Source organism: Podarcis melisellensis (genome assembly GCF_964234715.1).
Source record: "Podarcis melisellensis genome assembly, chromosome: 2".
Lineage (NCBI taxonomy): Eukaryota > Metazoa > Chordata > Lepidosauria > Squamata > Lacertidae > Podarcis > Podarcis melisellensis.
In genome coordinates this window covers 54,648,655-54,671,647 of record NC_138529.1, presented here as the reverse complement: position 1 = coordinate 54,671,647, position 22,993 = coordinate 54,648,655, and the positions used below count along the sequence as shown (strand labels likewise).

The 22,993-nt window shown below is 39.4% G+C and overlaps 1 protein-coding gene across 3 annotated transcripts in view; it reads left to right on the top strand.

The window, feature by feature from the left end:
- The window catches only part of RAD50 (RAD50 double strand break repair protein), a 33,805-nt gene that overhangs the window by 4,224 nt on the left and 6,588 nt on the right, over nucleotides 1–22,993 (top strand). For all 3 annotated transcript variants that reach the window (XM_081893074.1, XM_081893072.1, XM_081893073.1), the window contains exons 5-22: nucleotides 1,219–1,404; nucleotides 1,553–1,757; nucleotides 2,126–2,254; nucleotides 3,891–4,056; nucleotides 6,216–6,409; nucleotides 7,163–7,369; nucleotides 8,208–8,390; nucleotides 8,850–9,007; nucleotides 9,756–9,931; nucleotides 10,737–10,974; nucleotides 12,222–12,411; nucleotides 14,072–14,198; nucleotides 15,114–15,307; nucleotides 15,484–15,594; nucleotides 16,527–16,619; nucleotides 17,806–17,919; nucleotides 19,283–19,410; nucleotides 20,844–21,068. In XM_081893074.1, the coding sequence (XP_081749200.1) occupies nucleotides 1,219–1,404; nucleotides 1,553–1,757; nucleotides 2,126–2,254; nucleotides 3,891–4,056; nucleotides 6,216–6,409; nucleotides 7,163–7,369; nucleotides 8,208–8,390; nucleotides 8,850–9,007; nucleotides 9,756–9,931; nucleotides 10,737–10,974; nucleotides 12,222–12,411; nucleotides 14,072–14,198; nucleotides 15,114–15,307; nucleotides 15,484–15,594; nucleotides 16,527–16,619; nucleotides 17,806–17,919; nucleotides 19,283–19,410; nucleotides 20,844–21,068 (3,024 nt within the window). The remainder of the gene's footprint in view (nucleotides 1–1,218; nucleotides 1,405–1,552; nucleotides 1,758–2,125; nucleotides 2,255–3,890; nucleotides 4,057–6,215; nucleotides 6,410–7,162; nucleotides 7,370–8,207; nucleotides 8,391–8,849; nucleotides 9,008–9,755; nucleotides 9,932–10,736; nucleotides 10,975–12,221; nucleotides 12,412–14,071; nucleotides 14,199–15,113; nucleotides 15,308–15,483; nucleotides 15,595–16,526; nucleotides 16,620–17,805; nucleotides 17,920–19,282; nucleotides 19,411–20,843; nucleotides 21,069–22,993) is intronic.

Genomic DNA, 22,993 nt, shown 5'->3' with positions numbered 1-22,993 from the left:
TTTACAAAGCAGTGAAGGAATTGTAATCTGTTATTAAGTTTGTAGTGCAGTTAATTTTAAATGTATCGGAAATCTTTTTTTATAACTAATGCATTCAGTTGCTTTTTATCTTTCTGCAATTAAGTAGATTATCTAATTGATTTTATAGTTTTTGTGTTTATGAAATTGTTTTGAAGGGAGAGAACATGATGACTTGAAAGAAAAATAAACAGGAAAAAATGTATTTTGGATTGTAACCTGCCCTGTGACTTTAGGGTAAAGGGCAAGTAAACAACAACAAAATATAGAACTGTACAACCGTAGAGTTGGAAGAGACCCTGAGGGTCATCTAGTCCAACCCCCTGCAATGTAGGAATTTCAACATGCACCAGGTCCCCCATCCAATTTGAAACCATACCGTTCCCTGCCTAGTTTTGTAAATATGCAAGCAATTTTATTGTTGCACCAATAGGATGTCCCACCCTATCCATATATTAAATATGTAATGTTTGCCTTATCCAGAGAGACTTCCACATCAACTGACTCTTTAGTATGGAAAATAACTTAAGCAGTTGGTTGTTAGCAGGGAGCGGCAGTCAGAATGGGGATAAGCTGGAGATAGTAGCCAGGTTTCTGCAACATGCAGTGAGGATTTTTTAATGTTATACAACAGTATTTTAATTGTTAGATGCAGATTTTGCTGCGTGATGTTATTGTACTGAACCTTTTGGAACTTTTCTATATTCCAAAATAAAGGTTTGAGATTGTATTGAATTTAGAAAATACCGTGTTTTTCGCCCTATAGGACACACTTTTTCCCCTCCAAAAATGAAGGGGAAATGTGTGTGTGTCCTATGGGGTGAATGCAGGCTTTCGCTGAAGCCTGGAGAGCGAGAGGGGTCGGTGCGCACCGACCCTTCTCGCACCCCGGGCTTCGGGCAGATATCCGCAAGCCTGGGGAGCCTGGCGGGAGTTCCCGCCGGGCTCCCTAGGCTTGCAGATAGCAGCCTGTTCTGGGGTCGGGGGAAGCTTGGGCTTCCCCCGTGCCTGGGGGGGGGGAATAATTTTTTTTCTTTATTTCCCCCCAAAAAACCTAGGTGCGCCCTATGGGCCGGTGCGCCCTATAGGGCGAAAAATACGGTAAATATTGAGCTTCTGGATTGTTCTTTTATTTTTAGCGGAGTCTTGGGATTGTAGTACATGGTTACACTTCTACATTTTCTTTCTTTGTTCATACAGGTATGGGGAGAAGGTCAGTCTAAGCTCCAAGTGTGCAGAAATTGACCGAGAGATGATTAGTGCCCTGGGCGTTTCTAAGTCTGTGATTAACAATGTCATTTTCTGCCATCAAGAAGAATCCAACTGGCCCCTAAGTGAAGGAAGAGCTCTGAAACAGAAATTTGATGAGATCTTCTCAGCAACCAGGTTAATTTTCATTTATCGCTTTTCTGATAGAATTAAAACATTGGATTCCTTTTAATTCTAACATTTAAAGAACTCAATTAATTGCATCATTTGAAGATATTAATGCTATTGGGGTTTAAAATGTATACATTTCTTTCTTTTTTTAAAGGTACATTAAGGCTTTGGAAACACTCCGCCAGGTACGACTGAAACAAAGCCAGCGAGTTAAAGAGTGTCAAGTAGAACTGAAGTATTTAAAACAGAATAAAGAAAAGGCACATGAGATTCAGAATCAGCTGTCTGATAGGGAAACTCAGTTGGCTGCATCCAAGGAAAATGTCAAATCTATTGAGAATCAACTTGAACCTTTGAAGGTAATTAATTGTCTCTGTATAGCTAAGATTTTTATGTAATAGTGTTCCTTTTAGAAGTAGAAGTACAATTACCATTATTTCCTGACCTTGGAGTGATAAATGTTTGCTCTATCCCCTTGTTCTTACAAATATTCTTGAGCTAGTAGGACAGGGAAAAAGGTCCTCTCCTTACTATTTCTGAGTAGAAAGTACTGCACCGCTTCATAGCATTATGAGATAGTAATTATGTTCAAAGATTCCAACTTTCCTGTTCAGTACCATCCTAAATTCTCCATTTTTAGTACCTGCTTTTAATATAATTAGAAATGTGTAACATTTCTAACACTTGGTACATAGTTTGTTTATTTTAAGCATTCTTTCCTTCTTAGAATCGTTTGGCAGACATAGAGCAGAATCTTGTGAAAGTAATGAGACTTGACAATGAAGTTAAAGCTCTGGAGAGTCGGAAAAGACAGATGGAAAAGGATAACCAAGATTTGCAACAAAAGATGGAGAAGGTTTGCTTGATCATTCTGGTCTTTTCTCCTTTGAAATGGACTACGGATTGTACAATAAAATCTAATTTGCCTCAGTGGCAAATCATTAATTTTTGTACAGCAGCTTTTATACTTCTTAATCAGTGAGCCACCTTGTTTTAGCAATAATTTATGTTTCTTACCATGCTTCCCATTCACCTTGTAGATCACAGTGATCAGATTTGGGTCCACTGTTGTCCTGTTTTAATTATCAGGTCAAAAGTAGTGCAGGGGGGATGTCTGAATTATTTCATTTTACAAATACCCCCACACTTTGCAAATACTCACATTTTAAAAAATATTGTAGTCACCCCCACCCCCGGAATTACAGGAATTGTCAGCCAGTAGGGTATCGTATAGTGAATGGGATGATGTCATGACATTAAATTGGCATTTGGACTTGGTTACATGATAGGAAAGGCAAACAGAGCCAGCTGAGAGTGAGGGCAATTTTTCCAGCTCTTTTGCACTAATCACCAAAAAAAGTTAACAGTAAAGAGTCATTTTTCATGCCACTGAAAATACTGACCTCATCTAAGTATGAAGCTAAGGGTCACCAAGCTTTATGGGCCTGTAGAAACATTGGATTTTTGAGAGTGCTGTGAGCACAACCCCTTCTGCTTCCCCTCCAAACAGACAGTGGAAGTGTGTACATGCACACACGCCCTTTGCTTTTTCATGAGGTCCGGGTAAAAGTCAGATCTAATAGAATTAAAACGGATTCTCCTGGATTTGCATGGTTTTACATCGGCTTCTCCCAAAAAACAACAGCATTGTCTTACAGATTGCATAGTAAAAACCAGAGATTCCGTACTTGTCAGCATCACATTCAAGGCACAGTTCCTCATGGATCTTCATATTTTTTACATGGAATAACAACAATACCAACCAATGACAGGATGCATCTGTCTACACAGAGGTGACCTGTGATTTGACACTAGTTTTGAAAGGATCTATGCCTCGAATCCCTGCTTTTGTACAATGGCAGCATTGGAAACCTGATCCATGTTTGTTATGGTTCAGTCAGTGGACAGAGAGATGATCTGGTTTTACTGGATCAAATGTGTGTATGTGTCTTGCATGCTTTATTCCATCTGACTGTTTCTGCTCTTCTGGCTCCTGCAGCTAGCACCCCACTTTCTCATTACTTGGTCACTCTGTTTTCCTTTCCCAGTTTTTGATATTGTTCCCTTTTCCAGCCTACCTGCCTGGTGGCTCCACTTTCTCTTCAGTGTTTCAGTTGTCAATCTGCGCCTTGAAATGTGCACAGGGCTGACGGAAGCGGGAAAGGGCAGCACTTACAGCTTTCCTTTAACTCTGTGTACTTTTCAAGAGGGGGAGGTAGCTACACTTACCACTTCATGATGAAGAAGGCATTGAGGTGCCAGGAGATCTCAAGGGCCCATGGGTGTTTGTTACATTGTCAGATTCCAGAGAAGGGGGATTTTAATTAAGGCAAGGGTTAAAAATCTTCATTAAAAAGCAGCTGTGTAAATTACTACTTTTTCAAGTCTCCTAATTACAGGTCTGCATCCTGTCTAGGTTGGTCCTTGTACTCACACACTGAACCATGATAAAGTATTTTTAAAAACTACTTTTTTCTGTACTGTAATGTTAGGTTTTTCAAGGAACTGATGAGCATCTTAGAGATATGTACCAAAACCACCAAAAAACTGTGAGAGAAAAGGAGAGGAGATTAACAGAATGCCAGAGAGAATTGGAGAGAGCAAACAAAGAATATCAAAGACTCAACAAAGAAAAATCAGGATTGTTGGTTGAACAAGGTACAGTAGTAGCCTGTTTGTTTCAATATTTGAAGCATTTAATAGCATTTGCAGTGAGCTATATAAGAAATGGGTATACTTCTTGAATAACATATTAAATTCTGGTCATGCACTAGATTTCATTGGTGACTATTTGATCCATTATACCCATTCCAGAATGCTATCACAACAGCCACTAACTGTACCTAAAAGTTACAACAAGGATGGCCAACTGTCCAGCACCCAGCACTCTTTTATCGGACTCCATCAACATTTAATCAAGGCGTGGTAAAACACATTTACACACACTTCCACGTGTTGAAAAGTTATGAGAGCGACCATACAAAGTTAACACATAATCTTGTATCATTGGAATTTCTGGGTAGCATTGATGGGTTGGCTCCGGACTTGCTTTTACACAAACAGAAGGTGAAATGATTTTTGCCAGTTCCCTCCTCCGCTTGCAGCCCAACACTCGGACACCACCACCTGTTCCTCAGGGTCTCCCAACCCTCTGGGTTTTCAGGGTAGGAAGAGACTGCAGGTGAAATGGGGACTTGTTTACAATTGCCTCCCCTCTTCTGCCATCAGAACACAACACAACTATCTGGCTTCAAAACCACATATTTCTTAAATTTGAGAATTCTTGAAGATAAGCAGCAACTAGGTTGCTGATCATGTTCCTCAAAGTCCTTAATCCTAAATTTGAAATAAGGTAGGTCTTTAATACCTTTGAAACTGTTTGAAACAGTTGTCTAACTCACTAAACATTTTTCTAAAGTAAAGTATAATAGTTGGGATTCATCACTGAACATACCTTAATCTGAGGTCTTCTAAAGCAGCCTTACCAGATCACAAAAAGTACCAGCATGCATGCAAAACAGTGGATTTAAAAAAACCAACCCTTTTATTTTGGTCTTTTACCTTTTTAAAACACGTTTTGAAAGAAGCTGTGGAATTAAAATGCACATCTATGGATGTGTACTTGATGTGAGCTTCGTTGAAATCAATAGGACTGATTTCTGAGTAAGCATACATAGAATTTGATGGGAAGGAAGAACAAACTAAAAGGGAACAAGGAATTATTCAGTATACCTATCTACAGTAGTTGTAACATCAAAGAAGCAGTTCTCTCTTATTTCCCTGAAAAGACCAAAGAAATAAATCTCCCTCCTTTTCCTCTGAAACTGAAAATCAAATTGCATACGAGGCAGGAGACCTGTGAATGAGAGTCCAGTTGCTTTTTAGTTATAAAATGCACTGGAGAGGCAAGTACTTCAGATTTAATGCCATGCTTAGGAAGGGTGCATTTAACCTTTTCCCCTTGGGCTGTCTTTTGCTATCAGATTGAATTCCCCCAGCTGTTTTTCTAGATGTAGAAAAAACTAGCGGGGACCCCTCCATATATAAAGAATAATCAGATGACTGATAATCCTTCCGAATGATTCTATATCTGGTCATGTAGGAGAAGGTAAATGGGAGGGAAGATAAACCCACAGTACTAAACTAGCACAAATAATAAAGGTTATGCAGAAAAGTCTTACTAGCTTCTGAACATAATACAAAAGCAGCCATGCTGTTTATGAAATAATACAGTAGACATCATACATGACTGCCTTAGTCCTAAATTGGCACTAAAAGCAAGTTTACTCAGTGGTAAACTAGACTTTTCTTGAGCCATGCCTCCAAGTCCACACTGCAGCCCTCTGACCCCCATATCTCAAGGCTTCCCTAGGCGCCCCTTCTTCTTAAAAGTGGCTTTATTTGAGGAGCATGTGGCTGTGGTGGAGAGGGTGGAGAACTACCCTTGCTATGAGTGCAATACTGGATTCACCCACTGAACATAAGCTACAAAGGGGAGATTCTGAATCAGCCCTTGTTGCCCTAAATTTATTCACATCTGCTGACCACATGCAGAATAATTTTGAAGCTTGTTTGAAAGCATGAGAACATAGATTTCCAGAGCATTTAATTATGCATTTAAAACAGATTTAAAAGTTAAGTGGTTGTATATTTCTCTCCCCCCCACACACACACCAATTAACAAAGTGGAAATTTCTATTTAAGACTCATTTGAGCTTTTTGGAGCTTCTTGTATCTGATTAATAGAGTTGTGAATTCTTATACTTTGAACTTTTAAAAATCTGTGTTTAAACTTCATTGTTTATATGTTTGTGAAGGTCGTCTTCAATTGCAAGCAGATCGTCACCAACAGAATATTAAAACCAGGGACTCATTAATTCAGTCTTTGGCAGCTCAGTTGGAACTGGAAGGATTTGAAAGACCACCTTTTAATGAAAGGCAAAATAATAGTTTTCACAGGCTTGTGAAAGAGAGACAGGACAAAGACATGGAAGCTGCTAATCAGTTAATGGTAAATATTTGTGTTCTTGCATTGCCTAAAAGCTAAGTTAATGTAAAATAGCAAAATACAGCCATACTCTAAACCTCTAGAAATATCAGGGTCCAAAATTAAGCACATTTACTTCAAAGTTAGTAACACTGGAATAGTGGGGTTTCCAAATAAATTTTAGATTAGCACAGTACAGTAGTATGAACTCCCAGGTAGTGTATGCCTTTGTGTAGTTTTTGTGTTAAATGGTTATAACTGATTAAAAGTGAGATTGACCATTTGCCTTATTTTGGAGAGGTATTGAGTGGTAGTAATCACTAGAATTAAATTCTGTTTTGCTGCCTTTGATATGCTGTGGTTTTGTTTTTATTAAATATTGTGATTCTGTTTGTATATAATAGAAGCTGTCTTGAGAAGGCTTGGCCCTAAAGAGCAGCCTAAAGATGTTGTTGTATCTGTGTAGTATATTTAGGAGAAAGTGGGAAATCCCCAGTAATACTTCAAATTATAAAAAAAGGAGAGAGATGTTACGGACACCAGTTAGGCCTTCTTGAAACATAGATGCGTTCCTCTCTCATATTGGAATGGAAATTGATATTACAGCCCAGTCTACCTCTGTTATGAATTGAGTTGGTCAACTAGGTAAGACTTTACAATGTGAGGTGCCAGGTGGGGAATTAAGCTTGTTTACTTACACTTGGTTCCTGTTGATTTCACAGGACAAACTCCAATTAAAGTAGCAACAGTCTTTGTAAATGAATGTCATTCTTTCAGAGAGAATTTGGTGAGAAGGAAACAATGAAGCAGAAGCAAATAGATGAAATAAGAGATAAAAAAACTGGACTTGAAAGAACCAGCGACCTGAAGTCAGACATTCAAAATAAGAAGCAGCTTGAAGCAAAGAACCTAAAACATGAATTGCAGCAGCTTGAAGGGTCCTCAGATAGACTCCTAGAACTGAATCAGGAACTTACCAGAGCAGTAAGATTTACATTTTTGTAGCATTTAATTTATGGGAACATAAGTGACAACAAGTAGTTGTGTGTGTAATAATTACCACATCTAAAACTGCTTTGATCAGTCAACAACATTCCCCTATTCCTTCCAAATACCTAATTATATCACCAGAAGTCCTTAGCCCTATGCAGATGTGGTTCTATCTGGGTAGAACTTACACACACAGAGGCACAGTGCCTGCCTGAAATCCACAAATGTCACATAGCAGTGGTGACCTACACGTGTTTATTACCTTTTCTTGATGTGGCATGATGTGAATGAAGTGCTACCAGGCAGGGTGATGCATATGTCATTTGTGGTGGCCCAAAGCTTATGTAGGATGCATACCTCAAATGTCCTATCTACTTCTGCAAGTGTTCATGACTCAGGCCTACTATTTGGACTCTTTCACTTCAGACTGTGTATGAAGGCCCACATCAGTTTCCTCATACAAAAAGTGCCTTCACATGGAAAAGCACAAGTTGCAGGGAGAATGGTTCTAACCTAGCCCTCTTCCTGAATGGATTTTTTCCCCCTATGTGTAGGAAACCATTTTGTAGGAAGGGGTATTTAACCATGTGAGCCACCACCTGCAGCCCAACGTAGTATCACTTAGTAGAACATAATAACTTCTGTGTACTATAACAGTGAAAAATAAACCTAAAAGTTTGGTAAACTGCTGTTTAGAGAATCTTGAATCCATTACTTGTACCACCTTTCTGTTCAGTGAATAACAATTTTAGTTTTGACTGTCTTTGACATTTGTTAGCATATGTGTCCCTAATTGGTACAAAAAACTTCCTCCTTTCATTTCTCTGTTTAGAAACATGAACTGTATGAAGCCGAGAAGAATTGCAATGTTGAAGCCTTAGAAGTAGAAGTACAAGGGCTGCAAAGAGAGAAAGCAAATTTGGACAGTGTTCTTCGAAAACTGGATAAAGAGATGGAACAGCTGAATTTGAATACTGCAATAATAACTCAAATGGACATGCTGAAGAAAGATAAAGTAGTGCCTTTTTTCTGACATGTGTTAAAAGTATAGCACAAAGTATATGTTGAGTGTTAAAATAACAGTTGGGTTGGATGGAATACCATAACTTGGCCCTGTAAGAATTAGGCTACAATTCTAACACCACTTACTTGGGAGTAAGCCCTGTTGAATTCTGTAGGATTTACTTCTGAAGGCACATTGTTATTATTTCGGTTAGTCATAGTTTACCAGATGTGACAAAATTGCATACAATGGTAACCTGAAGGTAGAGAGGGAAGTGTAGTGTTCAGCAGGGAGGGAGGAGCATGCAAGCCTGAGGTCTTTAATACCTTGTTTTGACAATTGTGTCTGAACCATCCCAATGTTTTCAGAATTAGAATTATTTGTTTGCTTATTGAGTATTTTGAAATTAACTTTTGGACTTTTAAATGAAATAAAAAATTATTGATAGGTATCATTTTTATTTCTTAAAAGGCTGATAAAGAGGAGCAAATCAGAAAAATAAAATCCAGGCACAACGAAGAGTTAATTTCCTTGCTTGGATATTTCCCTAATAAAAGGCAGCTTGAAGATTGGCTTCACTCTAGAACTAAAGAAATTAATCAGACAAGAGACAAACTTGCCAAGCTCTCGTAAGTTTTTCTTAAACTGAAATTTGCATGATCATGATACAGTAGTGGGGTGATACTCAGTTTTCTTTTTGTTTTTACATGTGGTATTTATTTATTAGATACTGCTACTAAAACATCTGTGTTCATTTTAGTGAACCTCCTTTACATTTTGTATGCGTGACTGTGTTCACAAATCTGTTTATTTTCAGCATTTTATTCTTCCCTTTTAAATCTGCAAACAAATACGCAAAAACATTTTTATATAAAAATACCTATTTTAAAAAGAAAAGAGGTTTCACAGTGAACAATCCCCTATTTTAAATGGCCATAACTATAAGTTTTTGGTGAAAAAGAGATGCCATAGCTGCCTGCTAAAGGGCAAACAGTGAAAGTGTTAGTGCTAGGACTGGACTAATTTCCTTAGGTAGAGGATTCATTGTCTTGGTGCCACCACAGATAAGATGGTCTGTTGTCTCTGCTGCACTTTTAATAGAGGGGGGAAATATGGAGCAGGTTCTTGATAGATGATCTCAAAGGTCAGGCAAATTAATAGGGATTTCCAAAAAAAACCTCACTTCCCTCCCCCTTCACAGAAACCTCCACTGGAGCAAAGTGCCTTCTGTAGATAGAGGGCCACAATTGAAAATAGCCCATGGGAAAAGACATTTCTAAAGAGCCAAAAATTTAGCCAGATTAAAAGGTAAATGATATTTGAGACTACAAGAGCAATTTTATCTCATTTGTAGTTATAACAATACTTAAATTTCAGCAAAGAACTTGTTTCGGCGGAGCAAAACAAAAATCATATTACTGCTGAACTAAAAAGAAAAGAGGAGCAGCTGTCCAGTTATGAAGAAAAGCTTTTTGATGTTTGTGGAAGCCAGGATTTTGAAAGTGATCTATACAAACTTCAAGATGAAATAGAAAAAACATCTAAACAGAGAGGCAAGTTTATACAACTCCCTCCCTTTCTACCTTATAGTTTTCTGCAAAGCTGTATATTCAATTTGATGTTGATACACTTGTTGTATTTTCTGTAAATAAGAATAATAGTAGTAATGATGGCGTACATACATTGATGCCTTTTTTCAAGCAGGAGTCTTTCTGCCTGCAGAAGAATCTTTGATCTAGTGCAAGCATCATCTAAGACAGGCATGGCATGGCCAAACTTGGCCCTACAGATGTTTTGGGACTACAATTCCCATCATCCCTGACCACTGGTCCTGTTAGCTAGGAATGATGGGAGTTGTAGTCCCAAAACATCTGGAGGGCCAAGTCTGGCCATGCCTGATCTAAGAGGACAGAAAAGGAAGATATTATAATTTCCCATTTTTCTTGCAGCAACCCCCCATATGCCCCCCAGCACTACTTTCCATGTTGTTCTGGAGAGTCAAACACTCTGGGGTGGATTTTCTGGGTGGAGGAGGCATCTCCTGGATCAAAATTGGATTCATGCCTATTTTTCAATGATAAGAAAAACCTTCAAATTTAAGAACATAGCAAAGGCCCTATTAAGGTCATGTTGGCAAAGCTAAAGGGTCGAATTCAATGTTGCTCTTAAGGCAATTGTTTAATCGGGACAAGACAGGTTTAATCATGCCATTGCATGAATTGGTGAATTTGATAAAATGTTGCCCATGCTCTGTCTTAATGGCTATCATTTTGGTTATATATATATATATATATATATATATATATATATATATATATATATATATATATATATATTCATTCATTCATTTTTAAACAGCCATGCTTGCTGGAGCTACAGCAGTTTATTCGCAGTTCATTACACAATTAAGGGATGAAAAAGAATCGTGTTGTCCAGTTTGTCAGAGGGTCTTTGAAACACAGGCAGAACTGCAGGATGTGGTAGATGATCTTCAGTCCAAGTTGCGTCTTGCTCCAGACAAACTGAAGGCAACAGAGTCTGAGCTTAAGAGAAGGGAGAAGAGACGTGATGAAATGATGTCACTTAAACCTGTCAGGTGAGTCAGAAAGTGCAATAAAACTTTCTTTTTTTGTTACAGGAATTATATGCTAGAGGAGAGGTGAGCAGAGTTTTCAGAGAATGCAACCATTTTTGAATTGCCCTTTAATATCGTTTGGGAAGACAATTTTACACTTTGGGCAATATCCAACTAAATAGACCCATTAGTGCAAATATTTTTGCTTCTGCAACAGAGCTTCTCCCTCTCCTCTTCCCATATGCCCCCTAAAGCTGTTTACCCACCCTCTTGAGCAGATGAAGGGTGCAGGGAGAAGTTACAGCAAGCAAGTGGAAATCCTTGTGCTGGCAATTCTGTGGTTAGATACTGCTCTATCTGTGTAAATATTTTGAAGCACTTTTCATTCAGATATATAGCATCCAAAGCAGCTTCCAATATAAAATAATACAGTGGCTTGCATTCTGTATCCAAACAGTCTGCTTCTGGCAAAAGGGAAAAGGGATTTTTGCAGATCTCCTTCCTGTAGAGCTTCCAGCACCCGCTCCTGTGTTGTTCAAAACAAAACAATGGTTCTGAAACCATTGAGCAGATTTTCAAAGGACAGGGATAAAGTGGAATGGGAGGGAACAGCTTTCCGCATTCCATCGTATTCCATAAGGAACTCCACTCACAGGAAGTTAGAATCCAAGTCCGTAGTACCCGAAAGAAACAATCATAATCGCGTTTAAAAAGCAAACAAAACAAAACATTAGTTTAAAAGTACAGCATAAGACCAGCCAGAATAATAAAATGGCAGGAGGGAGACAATGATAAAAGCTGTGAAACGGATAGCTTTCACTGAATGTTATTGTGTGAGGTTCAAAGATAACGTTAAAATTAAAAAACAAAATTAATGTGTGGTAGCTCCAAAATGTTGAGAGCAGCCCACTTCAGTTCAGCCCATTTCATACAAGAATCTCCTCAGTTGAGAAACAAGTCCAAATGCATTTAAAGTGGACCACTTCTCCTTTGAGTAAATACATGCAAAGTTTGTTTGTTTGGCCTTCTCTTAATGGCCATTAGGGTAATTTTTCTTCACAGGATGACAGCAATTTATAGTGTAATGCCATAGTACACATGGTTTCTTAAATATGATAAAATGTCATGAGCAAAATCAAAGACAAACTACAAGATGTTTCCTGTAAAATAAGCAATCCATATGTAATCCAAGCATAGCTACTATTTGTACTGTGGTGATTCTTCTGCTGAACATGGAAAATATTATGAATTTTATATTTCTTGCTAAGGCAAATGGTATCTGAACTCCAAGAAAAAGACCTACCCGACTTAAGAAACAAATTACAGACACTCAACAGAGATATTCAACAACTTAAAGGTGATACAGAAGAACAGGAAACCCTCCTAGGTACTATAATGACCGAGGAGGAAAGTGCTAAAGCATGTCTCCAAGATATTACACTTATGGAAAGATATCAGGTAAGGCAGGGGTGCCTGCAAGGTTTTTTGGGCTCAGTGTATGGATTTGGCCACCCTCTCCATCCACTGTCTTTTGGCAAGAACTTCTGTTTATGTGGATTTTAAAAACCAGAAAAAGTCTAGTTCAATGTGATCTCTTTCTCTCTAATTTCTCCACCAGCACTCAGCTAGTGCATGTAATTTCAAATCCACTGCCACCACTTGATACCATCAGCACTTGATACCGAGCAATGACAAATCAACCCAATCTAGACTGCAACTGTCACAACTAGAAAGAAAAAGCCATATGTACAGAGCAGATAATCACACAAAAGTTAGTCAAGCCATAGTAATGTGCTTTATAGTATCAAAATATAAGCAAATAGAAGACTTTCCAGAAAACATCTGCTCATTTTAGAGATGGAAACATAACACTTAATTGTAAGAGATGGGGGGGGGATGTTAAAAGCCTGAAAGATTAAAATCGTGATAGATTATAACATAGCCTCTAAATTCCAGCTGGTGAAGACAGACAGGAGGATTCAAACTTGCCAGAGAAATTGGGAGTTCAGTACAATGTGAATGGATAGAGTCTATCCAGATAGCTAAATACATATTTTAAAAATAATAACAAATACACTGAAAAGACTTTCATCCCTGTGCACACGGAAATGGGCTGAATGTAGTGTAAACATGCATAGGATTGTACTAACACGTAATAAATGTACTCACAAAATACAGTTTTTATTTCCCCATTTTAATCTTAAATATCTCAAAGGGTAGATCTGCGGGTCATACTAAAACTTGACTCCCTCCTTGCCTCTCAAAATCTGAAAAAGGTTTATTTAGTCAACATCTCACTCCTTGGTTCTTTCACATCTTTGCATACTTTCTCCCTCTCAAGCCCTCGTCTCCTGTAAAGCAAAGCAAATTCAAAGGTAATGGAGAAATCAGTCCAATCAATCTGACCCCTTCTTAGCATGGCATGTCCTGGTTCACAGAAAGCAGCTTCTCTAGGATCTAGGTGTATAAGTCTGTGCTCAAGATTATGAGCTGCCACACCACCATTTGTGGGCAGTGGGTGGGTGAACAAACCCCATGGTCCTGCTGCCATGGGCTACAAGTCCCTGCTTTGTTAATTTTTTCAAGTAGGTAGTATCTTGCCTCTTCCTCCTCTGCCAGCCTATTGGAAGACGATGGTGTGGGGAGGGCAGCCTTTAGGGACAAATGGTTCAGGGAAGGCTGCAGTAAGTGGAGCAATGGTGGCGAGGGGATTGCTAGCCTGGCACCTGAGCAGGCAAATGACAATAGCAGGTGCCCTGACCTTCATGCCCAGAACATCAGTACTCTGTATCCCTCCTTTGGTAAGGATACTACAAAAGTTTGATTGCATACTAAGAAATATAATCTCATGTGCCCCCATCCAGCTCTTCTTCCTCTGTTTAGCAGTTAATGTAAAAGCAGTCTGCAGTGGGGGTGTGAGATGCCTGTGTAGGCTTCACATTCCTCCACAGCATATGCGCTAAATGCACCAGGTCATTATAAGGAAGAGACGGCTGTGTTAGTGTCTTAAGGGGATTACTATACGTATAGCCACTTACACCTACCAGGTACTTGACTGCATCCCAACAGCGATATCAAGCACTTCAAGAATATCAATATTGGCCCCTTCATTTTTCAGACTGATCTAAAGGATGTTGAACGAAAAATTGCTCAGCAGGCTGCTAAACTACAAGGAGTGGATTTAGGTCGGACCCTGCTACAAGTAAGCCAGGAGAAGCAAGAGAAGAAACACCAGTGGGATACAGGTGGGGTGCTTTGAAAAAGTTTTAGATTATTTTTGTAACAAGACACTGAATTCTATTTCTGCATTCCCCACTGGCAGCATACCAGATTGTACCATTTCCACACTCCTAGAAATAAAATCCTTTTAGCACTACCAGAGGGGGGTGGAGTGGCAACCAATGGAATATCTTTAACTCTTACAAGCAGAGGGCATTGCTGTGACCCCGTCAACTGTTTGAAATACTTGTCAAACTTTTATTCACAAACCTAAACCACTTCATATTCCATGTATTCTTCAATGGTATAGAGCAGGCATATCCAACTCCCAAGAGACTGTGATCTACTCCCAGTATAAAAAACTGGCAGTAATCTACCCATTGTCATTGGAGGGAGAAGGAGTGTGCAAGGGGTGGGTGGATTGCGCAGAATTGTACCAGGATCAGCTGGGGATCAAACGGTAGATCACAATCTAACTGGTTGGACATCCCTGGTATAGAGTCAGTTGTCATATGGTTTTTCATCTTTATAGGAGGACTAGAAATTTCTTAAAAATAAAATAAAATGATAGCTTAGAGTCTGGGGCCCTTGCCTATGGTGACCTTGGTTATAATTCAGTTCAGAAATCTGGGGACCGGTTTTCACCAAATAAACATTTGCCACCCTCAATGTAGCAAGTAGTAACCATTTTTCCACATATGCAGTCTTTAGTTTTGTTGTCCTCTATGAAAGATTGTCACAGTATTACAGCAAGATCAGTAGAAACTTTGTATCTCTAAAAGTCTTACCAGATAAATTTTTGTCCACCACACAACCTCAGGTATCTTTTCTTTTGAATAGGGTAAATTTGTGCTCTTCAGTGTTAAAGGTAATGATCAGTTTTCATCTAAGATTTATTCTCTGCTTTATGACATCATGCCTGCCTTTAATTACATTTGCAGTTACTGGTAAAATTGAATTGAAGCAGACTCTTAAACAAGACCAACAAAATCAAGTCCAGAATCTGAAGAGTGCAGTGAATGAGCTGCAAACAGAGAAACTTGAAATTTCCAGTCGTATGCAACGTCGACAGCAGCTGGAAGAGCAGCTAGTGGAGCTGACCACTGAGTTACATTCCTTGAACAGAGAGATCAAGGTAAGAGGAACAGCTCCTATTCTGGTGTGGGTTATTTTTTCTCACCTTTCAGTTTTGCTGAGCATCACAAAAAAATCAGCCAAGTCATAAAAAAGTTAAAATGTGCATGTACATAGAAGTAGTGACAAACGTCTAATTTAAAATATACATATTGGTGGTTTGTTTTTCATTTTCAGGAAGCAAAGGAGCAGCTATTTCCGCTTGAAGCAACTTTAGAAAAACTGCAACATGAGAAAGAAGAGTTAATAAGCAAAAAGAACACAAGTTACAAAGTGACACAGGAGAAGGTTAGACAGCCTGTCGTCAGTTATTTTGTTAAAATAATGCAGCCTCTTACTGCAGTCAAAGATACATACCATATTTTTCCGTCTATAAAACGAGGTTTTTTTACTCATATTTTAAGGTTTAAAAAGTGGGGCGTCTTATCTATGAAATATAGCAATTAAATATATAAATAAAGACGGTACTTGCTCTAGCAGTCGCAGCTCCTGGCAGTGCCGAGCCAGGGGGCCTCCGTAGTCCGCTTGGCTCCTCCCCCTCTGCCGGCCCTACAGCTGGGAGGGAGGCTGTAGGCTGTTCATTTTTGCCATGCCGCAAAAAATGAAAGGGGAAGGGTGGAAGGCCGCCTGCAAAGTGGAGCTGCTGATCAAAGATATATCTCCCCCTCTGCCTTTCCTCCGTGGGAAAGGCCCAGAGGGGAGAAATAGCTTGATCGGCAGTTCCGCTTCGCAGGCGGCCTTCCCTCTTTGTTTACAGAGTTTGCATGCGTGGGGGAGGCTACGGAATAGCAGGCGGCACAATGTTACTCGAGGAGCCGCGGAAATTTCTGTACTGTTCGCGTCGCAGAAACCAGCAGCAAGCAGGCGGGCTAATGGCGGCGATCAGGCAGCTGCGACTGGGGGAGTTGTGTTCTGTGTTCTGGTAGGTGAGCGATTTTCGGCATTCCCACCAAATAATCCTCCCCAAAAACTCAATCCCCCCAATTTTCTAAATTTTGAGGTCCCCAAAATAGACGGGGGCGTCTTATAGACGGAAAAATATGGTACGCTTCCAGGTTAAAGTACAATTAGTATTTTTAAGTGTACTTGAACAATATGTTGTCTTTGAGATAGATAGATAGATAGATAGATAGATAGATAGATAGATAGATAGATAGATAGATAGATAGATAGATATGTCTTGGAAGCAAACACATTTTTTTAATATGTTTTTTTCACAGATAAATGAGATTAAAGAGAAAAATAAAAACATCCATAACTATATAAAAGAGATTGAGAACTATATTCAAGAAGGGAAAGAAGAATATAAACAGGTAATTGCAAATATGATAATACCCTCTATAAGAGTAACCTGTTCCTTCCACTGTCAGCACTGACAGAGAAACCGGAATCCTCAACTTCACTTTTTATAAGGAAAAAAAATAGAGTCATCTAGTCCAACCACCTGCAACACAGGAATCTCAACGAAATCATATAAGACAGGTGGCCATCCAACTTTTGCATAAAAACCTCCAATGAAGCAGAGTCCACCACTTCTTGTGGGAGTCTGTTCCACTGTCAAACAACTCTTACTGTCAGAAATTTCCTAATGTTTAGTGGGAATCTCCTTTCTTGTAACTTGAAGCAGTTGGTTCGTGTCCTAGCCTCTGGAGCAGGAGAAAACAAGCTTGCTTCATCCTGCATGTGACAACCCTTTCGATATTTGAATATGGTTATCCTATCTCCTCCCAGTCTCCTCTTTACCAGACTAAGCATCCCCAATTCCCTCATAAGGTTTGGTTTTCAGACCCTTGATCATTGTGGTTGCCTTGTTCTGCACATGTTCCAGCTTGTCAGTATTCTTCTTAAATTGTGCCCAGAACTGGACACAGTACTCCAGATGTGGTCTGACCAAGGCAGACTGTGGTTGTACTTCTGGCTTCTTGGGCAGTTACATGATCTTAAAAACCTGCTTGTGTAGCCTTCCTCTGAAAATACATTTACACGGCAGCCTCTTAGCTTAACACAGACACTGGCTCTCTCCTCCTGATCTTCACCAGCAAAGTATTGTTAACACAGTGGGGATGAAAAACTTAATATGCAGGCCTTAAGTGTCCACTTTCTTGTTGACGTTCTCTGGATTTTGCCCTATCAACTTCCTCTGCTCCCTTTCCCAACTGTCAGCTAGCTTCCCATTATTCACTTACAAGAGCCTTCAGCCAATCAGAGTCTGTTGTTTCTCAGACAAATCAGGATGAATTTACTTGATGCAGCCCCCATCTATAAATATCAGACATAAATATTAAAAATAATCACCTCCCTCTCATCTTTCAGAACCAGTTGTCAAGTAGTTTCTGCTAAACAGACTGCAACTTAGTAATAGTATACATAATAATAGCATATACTGCAACATCAGTGGTCACAGAAACCTGTTTTTTCAAAACGGAACACAAACAGGATTTCTTCACACCTTCCAAAGTCATGTTATTTTTTTTCATCTCTGTGTTTTCCTTTTTTTAGCAAAAGGAATCTGAACTTGATGAAGTCAAGGATCTGCTAGCAGAATGTGAGAAAAAGAAAGAAACGATAAATAAAGAAATTGGAACTATTAGACAAAATATTGATACTCAGAAGGTACGTTTGTCTAGTTCAGATATTTTTCTCAAATATTGTTGATATCTATGCATAGTAGACAGTAGTCTTTGTTTTCAAAGTAGCCTTCTGTATGATTCTGACGTACTTAACAGCAGCATTAAGGGCCTGAGAGAACACTCCTGTGAGTCGAACGTCCTGCAAATAAGTTTGAAAAGAAAGTATTTTTTATTGAATTCACTCAATATGTTTTGGCAGCATGCGCGTTTTGCATGTATCGTCAAGTTGAATTGGCCATGTGCCTCTGATTGACCAGTTAGCATAACAATTTAACTTGTGACATTACAAAGTATTTTTTCAATGCTATATTAAAAAATCCCCTAATAGGGAAATCTGGCTTGCTGACACACTGCTCCAGAACATGTGATTGCTACTCACTAATATCCCCAAGAAGCCCAATTCAGCACTGCAAATCAAGGAGCTAAGGAACTTATCCTCCCTTGTGCCAGTTCCACCTGCTCTGTCAAATTATTTTACTGGGTCCGATGACATATGTCATGCTACGTATTCATCTGTAGGTATACTAGCATCATATGTTATCAACCCACATTATTCTTTGGTTATTTCTATATCTTAAAGGGGGTGGGCATGAACAGCGCATTAAATTGAATATGTAGCAATAAATAAAGGAGCATTTCATTCACCCTGAACCAGGAATCTTTTACATTTGACCTTTGAATTAGCTACCACTGTATCTCAAGTTATCATACTACATTTTTTATCTACTCAGTGCTTCTTGTAAAGTACGTTCTTTCTAAACAAAAGGTTATTTCACATTAATTCAATTAGATTTTGAAGTTCTGCTACCATTTTCCTTTTGAGAATTTAAAAGACTTTCATATCTGTATTTTTTTAAAAAAATGCCCCATCCCAAAGGCTGAGGCAGGTGACAAAACAGTAATCTTTTTACATAACTTTCTGGATTGGTATGGTTGTTTTTAATTATCATTTATAAGACTTTGTTCTTTTTGCTTGTCAGATGTTAGGGTTCAACTCTTGATTTTAGTTAAAATTACTGAAATACCAATTCTGTGAAGTAATATCTGTTGTTTTTCATTGGTGATTACTCTCAGTTAAATGTATAAGATTGCAGCTAAAAGTACCAATTAAAATACAAGTATAGTGGTGATTGAAAACAAAACACTGCTACATTCTGTATAGTAAATACATAGCCCATTTTTAACTACAGCTCATGCTTTATTCAGAGATGCTGTAGTAGTGGATTTCCTGCACTGGCATTGTAGTTAACCGGACTGTCTTTGAAATCCCTTCCAACTCTCTTCTCAAATAGTCATGGCACAAAATGATGATGATTAACTCACTAATATATTTTATTTGAATTTAGATTCAGGAGAGGTGGTTAGAAGATAACCTTACTTTAAGAAAAAGAAATGAAGATCTAAAAGAAGTCGAAAATAGTATAAAGCAATATTTGAAGGAGATGGGGGAAATGGAAGTCCCACAACTGAAAAGGTATCTTCTGAACTTCCTTTTAAAAGAAAAAATAATAATTTCTTAATTGCAAAGCAGTAGACCTTAATTATTTGCATATTTACCACTTTTCCATACTTGGTCCTAGCTAGTAGTCCACAAGTATTTGCATATTCACCATATCTTGATAGATACTTTTCTTGTAGACCAAACTGTTTTTCTCCTTTGCTTAGATAATCTAAGTTTCTAGTTTTGTATACTGTGGTCAACCTTGTAGCAACTACAGCATAAGCAATTTGATTATACTGAGAAGAGTGGTTTTAAATACTGTATAGGCTAGCATGCACCATGTGAACTACCTTTTGGCAAGCTTCTGGTGATACTTTCTAAGTCAAATTCACCTGTAAGCACCTAAATTTATGCACGATCACACTCTGTACTCTGTCCTCAGTACCAGGCTTCCTTATTCTCATGGTGTAACTCAACAGGTGAATTGCAAGTTTGATTATGCCCTAATGCCTCAGATAGTTTTTTTTTAAAAAAAATGGCTAAAAGTGGACAAATATCTATCTTTGGTACTCTAAGAATATAATAGTAGCCTTACTGGTTTTAGAACCCTGATCACAGATTCTGTCTCTTGCGGGGAGCCTAAGCAAATACAGAAGGTTCCCACTACCGGTGTTTGCCCTGACCAAATGGGAACAAGGTACTAATCATGCAACAATAGGTGAAGGTCTAAAGACACAGTCCCTTTGAAATTGTGTTACTCCGTCATGCAAATAACTGAATAGGGCTTTAATCCAGTGTCTTTTCTTTAGCAGTGGCCAGATGGTTGGCCCAAAAGCAGGGCATGTGTCATGTTTAAAATGCATCTTGCATTATTTAACCATTTCTCTCGTAAGTTAGGAACCCTAATGAAGCAGAAGCACCATGACCAACCTGTGTATTTAACCTAGCAGGCTTACTAGAGACATTTATGCTTATCATTCTTTAGAACAGCCTTCTCCCCCCCCCCCATTTTTCTCAGTAGCTGATATTAAGAGCTGTGCTGCCTCTGGTGTTGGAATTTCCAGTTAAGGTTGATAGCTAAAAGCCATTGATAGACTAATTCTCCATGGGTGCAATCCGGTGGAATGAGGAGCAAGATTCCATGTCTCTGTAAAACTAGATGGTCCCCAATCTTATAGAGCAAAAGGTGGGAAAGATTGCTGGAAATTCCCGCCCTCCTTTCCTCCCTGTTCTGCTGACAGTCCCCCCCCCCCCATCTTTGAATGCCACCCAGCAAATCTGTCTAGGCCCAACTGAGACTCATTTTAAATGCACTGCCATTTATTTCCATCCTTTTCTCTTTCCCTCTTTGTGGCTTGGTTAAGTTATTATAAACAACATCAAGCAATTTACTCATGGTTAAGAAATCACTTTCTGTTTACCACTATAATAGATAACAAAGCTGTATATTAACTTCTACTTGACAGGGACCGACAGCATTTAGAGGAGAAAATAGAAGAATTGAAAAGAAAAGAAAGCTTGGCGCTTGGTCGACAGCATGGATTTGAGGAAGAAATCCTTAGGTTTAAGAGAGAGCTGAGAGAATCACAGTTTAAAGATGCTGAGAAAAAATACAAAGAAATGATGATTGACCTGAGAACAACGGAGTTGGCAAACAAGGATCTGGACATTTACTACAAAGCACTGGATCAGTGAGTTGTTTAAATAGCATGTTGGCTTTGGTAACTATCAATTAATCAATTATCTCCCCAAGGAGAGCTTTAAAATTTAGCAGGCTGAATTTTTAATCCCCTTATTCCTGAGAGGCAAGACAATAGTTATATTTTATTATCTTGTCTATCGGTATCTATAAATGTTACTCCTAGCCTTCAGAATTTGGGATGAAGGTGAATACATGCAGTTATGTGCCATTTTGCCATGCAGACATACACTAGCAAATTTGCAGCCTTAAGATTTCCTTTTGATAATGGAGAGCTTATTTACATATAATCAGAAACCAGTGAGGAAAAGAATCTCTTCCGTTTACGAGAATTTGAATTCTGCTTACGTGTCTAGGAAAATATGTTCACTTTAATGCTATTAGTGTATACAGTGTAGGCCCAGTCATGGCACAGAAACCACTGTGGTTGCCCTGGTTTATGACATCTGTCAGGAAAGACATGAGGGGGGAGTGTGACCTTTGATACTGTTGACTAAGTATCTTTCTGGAGGGTCTTGGGAAAGTTGGGGGGCCCTGTAATTCAGTGGTTCTGCTCCTACCTTCAGGGCCATTTCCAGATAGTTATAGGAGATTACTGTTCAGCACTATGTGAGTTGTCCTGTGGTGTGCCATAGAATTCCATTTAGTCTCCCATGACACTTAACATCTATATGAAGCCACTGGGAGTTGTCATCAGGTGCTTTGGAGTGATGTGTCACCAATATGTAGCCAGGTCCCATTCTGTGTGTTCCATCTGAATTGGGAGATGCAGTTATGATGTTAGACTGGTGCCTGGGGTAGTTGATGGGCTGGATGCGGGCCAATAAACTGGAGCTGAATCTTGAAAAGACAGAGGTGTTCTGTGTCCCAAGTTTTTGAGTCTTGGAGGTAGGAAGATGGCCTGCCCTGGTTGAGGTTGCAGGTTCATGGCATGGAGGCGCTGCTGGATTCAACATTGTCACTGGAGGCTTGGGTGGCCTCTGTGGCTAGGAGGTCATTTTCCAGCTCAGCTGGATTGCCATTTATGGTCCCTTTTGGACAGAGATGATTAGGCTATGCCCCAGTAATTTCCATATTTAATCATTGCAATTCGCTCTATAGGAGGTTGCCCTTGAAAATTACTTGGAAATTTCAACTGGTCCAAAATGCAGCAGCCATTTGACTGATCAGAGCTCTGTTTAGAACTAATACAACCTTTGTTTTAAAACAGCTTCACTTTCCCCCAATTCATTTCCAGTTCAAGGTGCTCATGCCAGTTTTTAAAACCCTTAAATGAGTTAGGTCTCAAATAACTGAAAGGCCCCCTCCTTCTCTACATAACCATCTCAGGTATTAAGATTAGCAGATAAGTACCTCTTGATAAGGGATGTGGGTGGCACTGTGGGTTAAACCACAGAGCCTAGGACTTGCTGATCAGAAGGTTGTCGGTTCGAATCCCCGCGACGGGGTGAGCTCCCGTTGCTCGGTCCCTGCTCTTGCCAATCTAGCAGTTTGAAAGCACCTCAAAGTTCAAGTAGATAAATAGGTACCGCTCCGGCAGGAAGGTAAACGCCGTTTCCGTGTGCTGCTCTGGTTCGCCAGAAGCGGCTTAGTCATGCTGGCCACATGACCCGGAAGCTGTACGCTGGCACCCTCGGCCAATAAAGTGAGATGAGCGCCACAACCCCAGAGTTGGCCACAACCGGACCTAATGGTCAGGGGTGCCTTTACCTTTACCTTTACCTCTTGATAGTTCCACCACCCTTAGAAGGTTTTTCTCTTTTTGTGGAGAGGAGTGGCCTGGGAGAGGACATTTTCTGTGGATGCCTCTAGGTCCCCCCCACATATGTTAGTTTGGCACCTCCATTATGCGGCTTTCACCTGAGAACCTGAAAGGAAAGAAGGAGGCTTTCCTGTCCCCTCTCCCCCAAAAGCCTC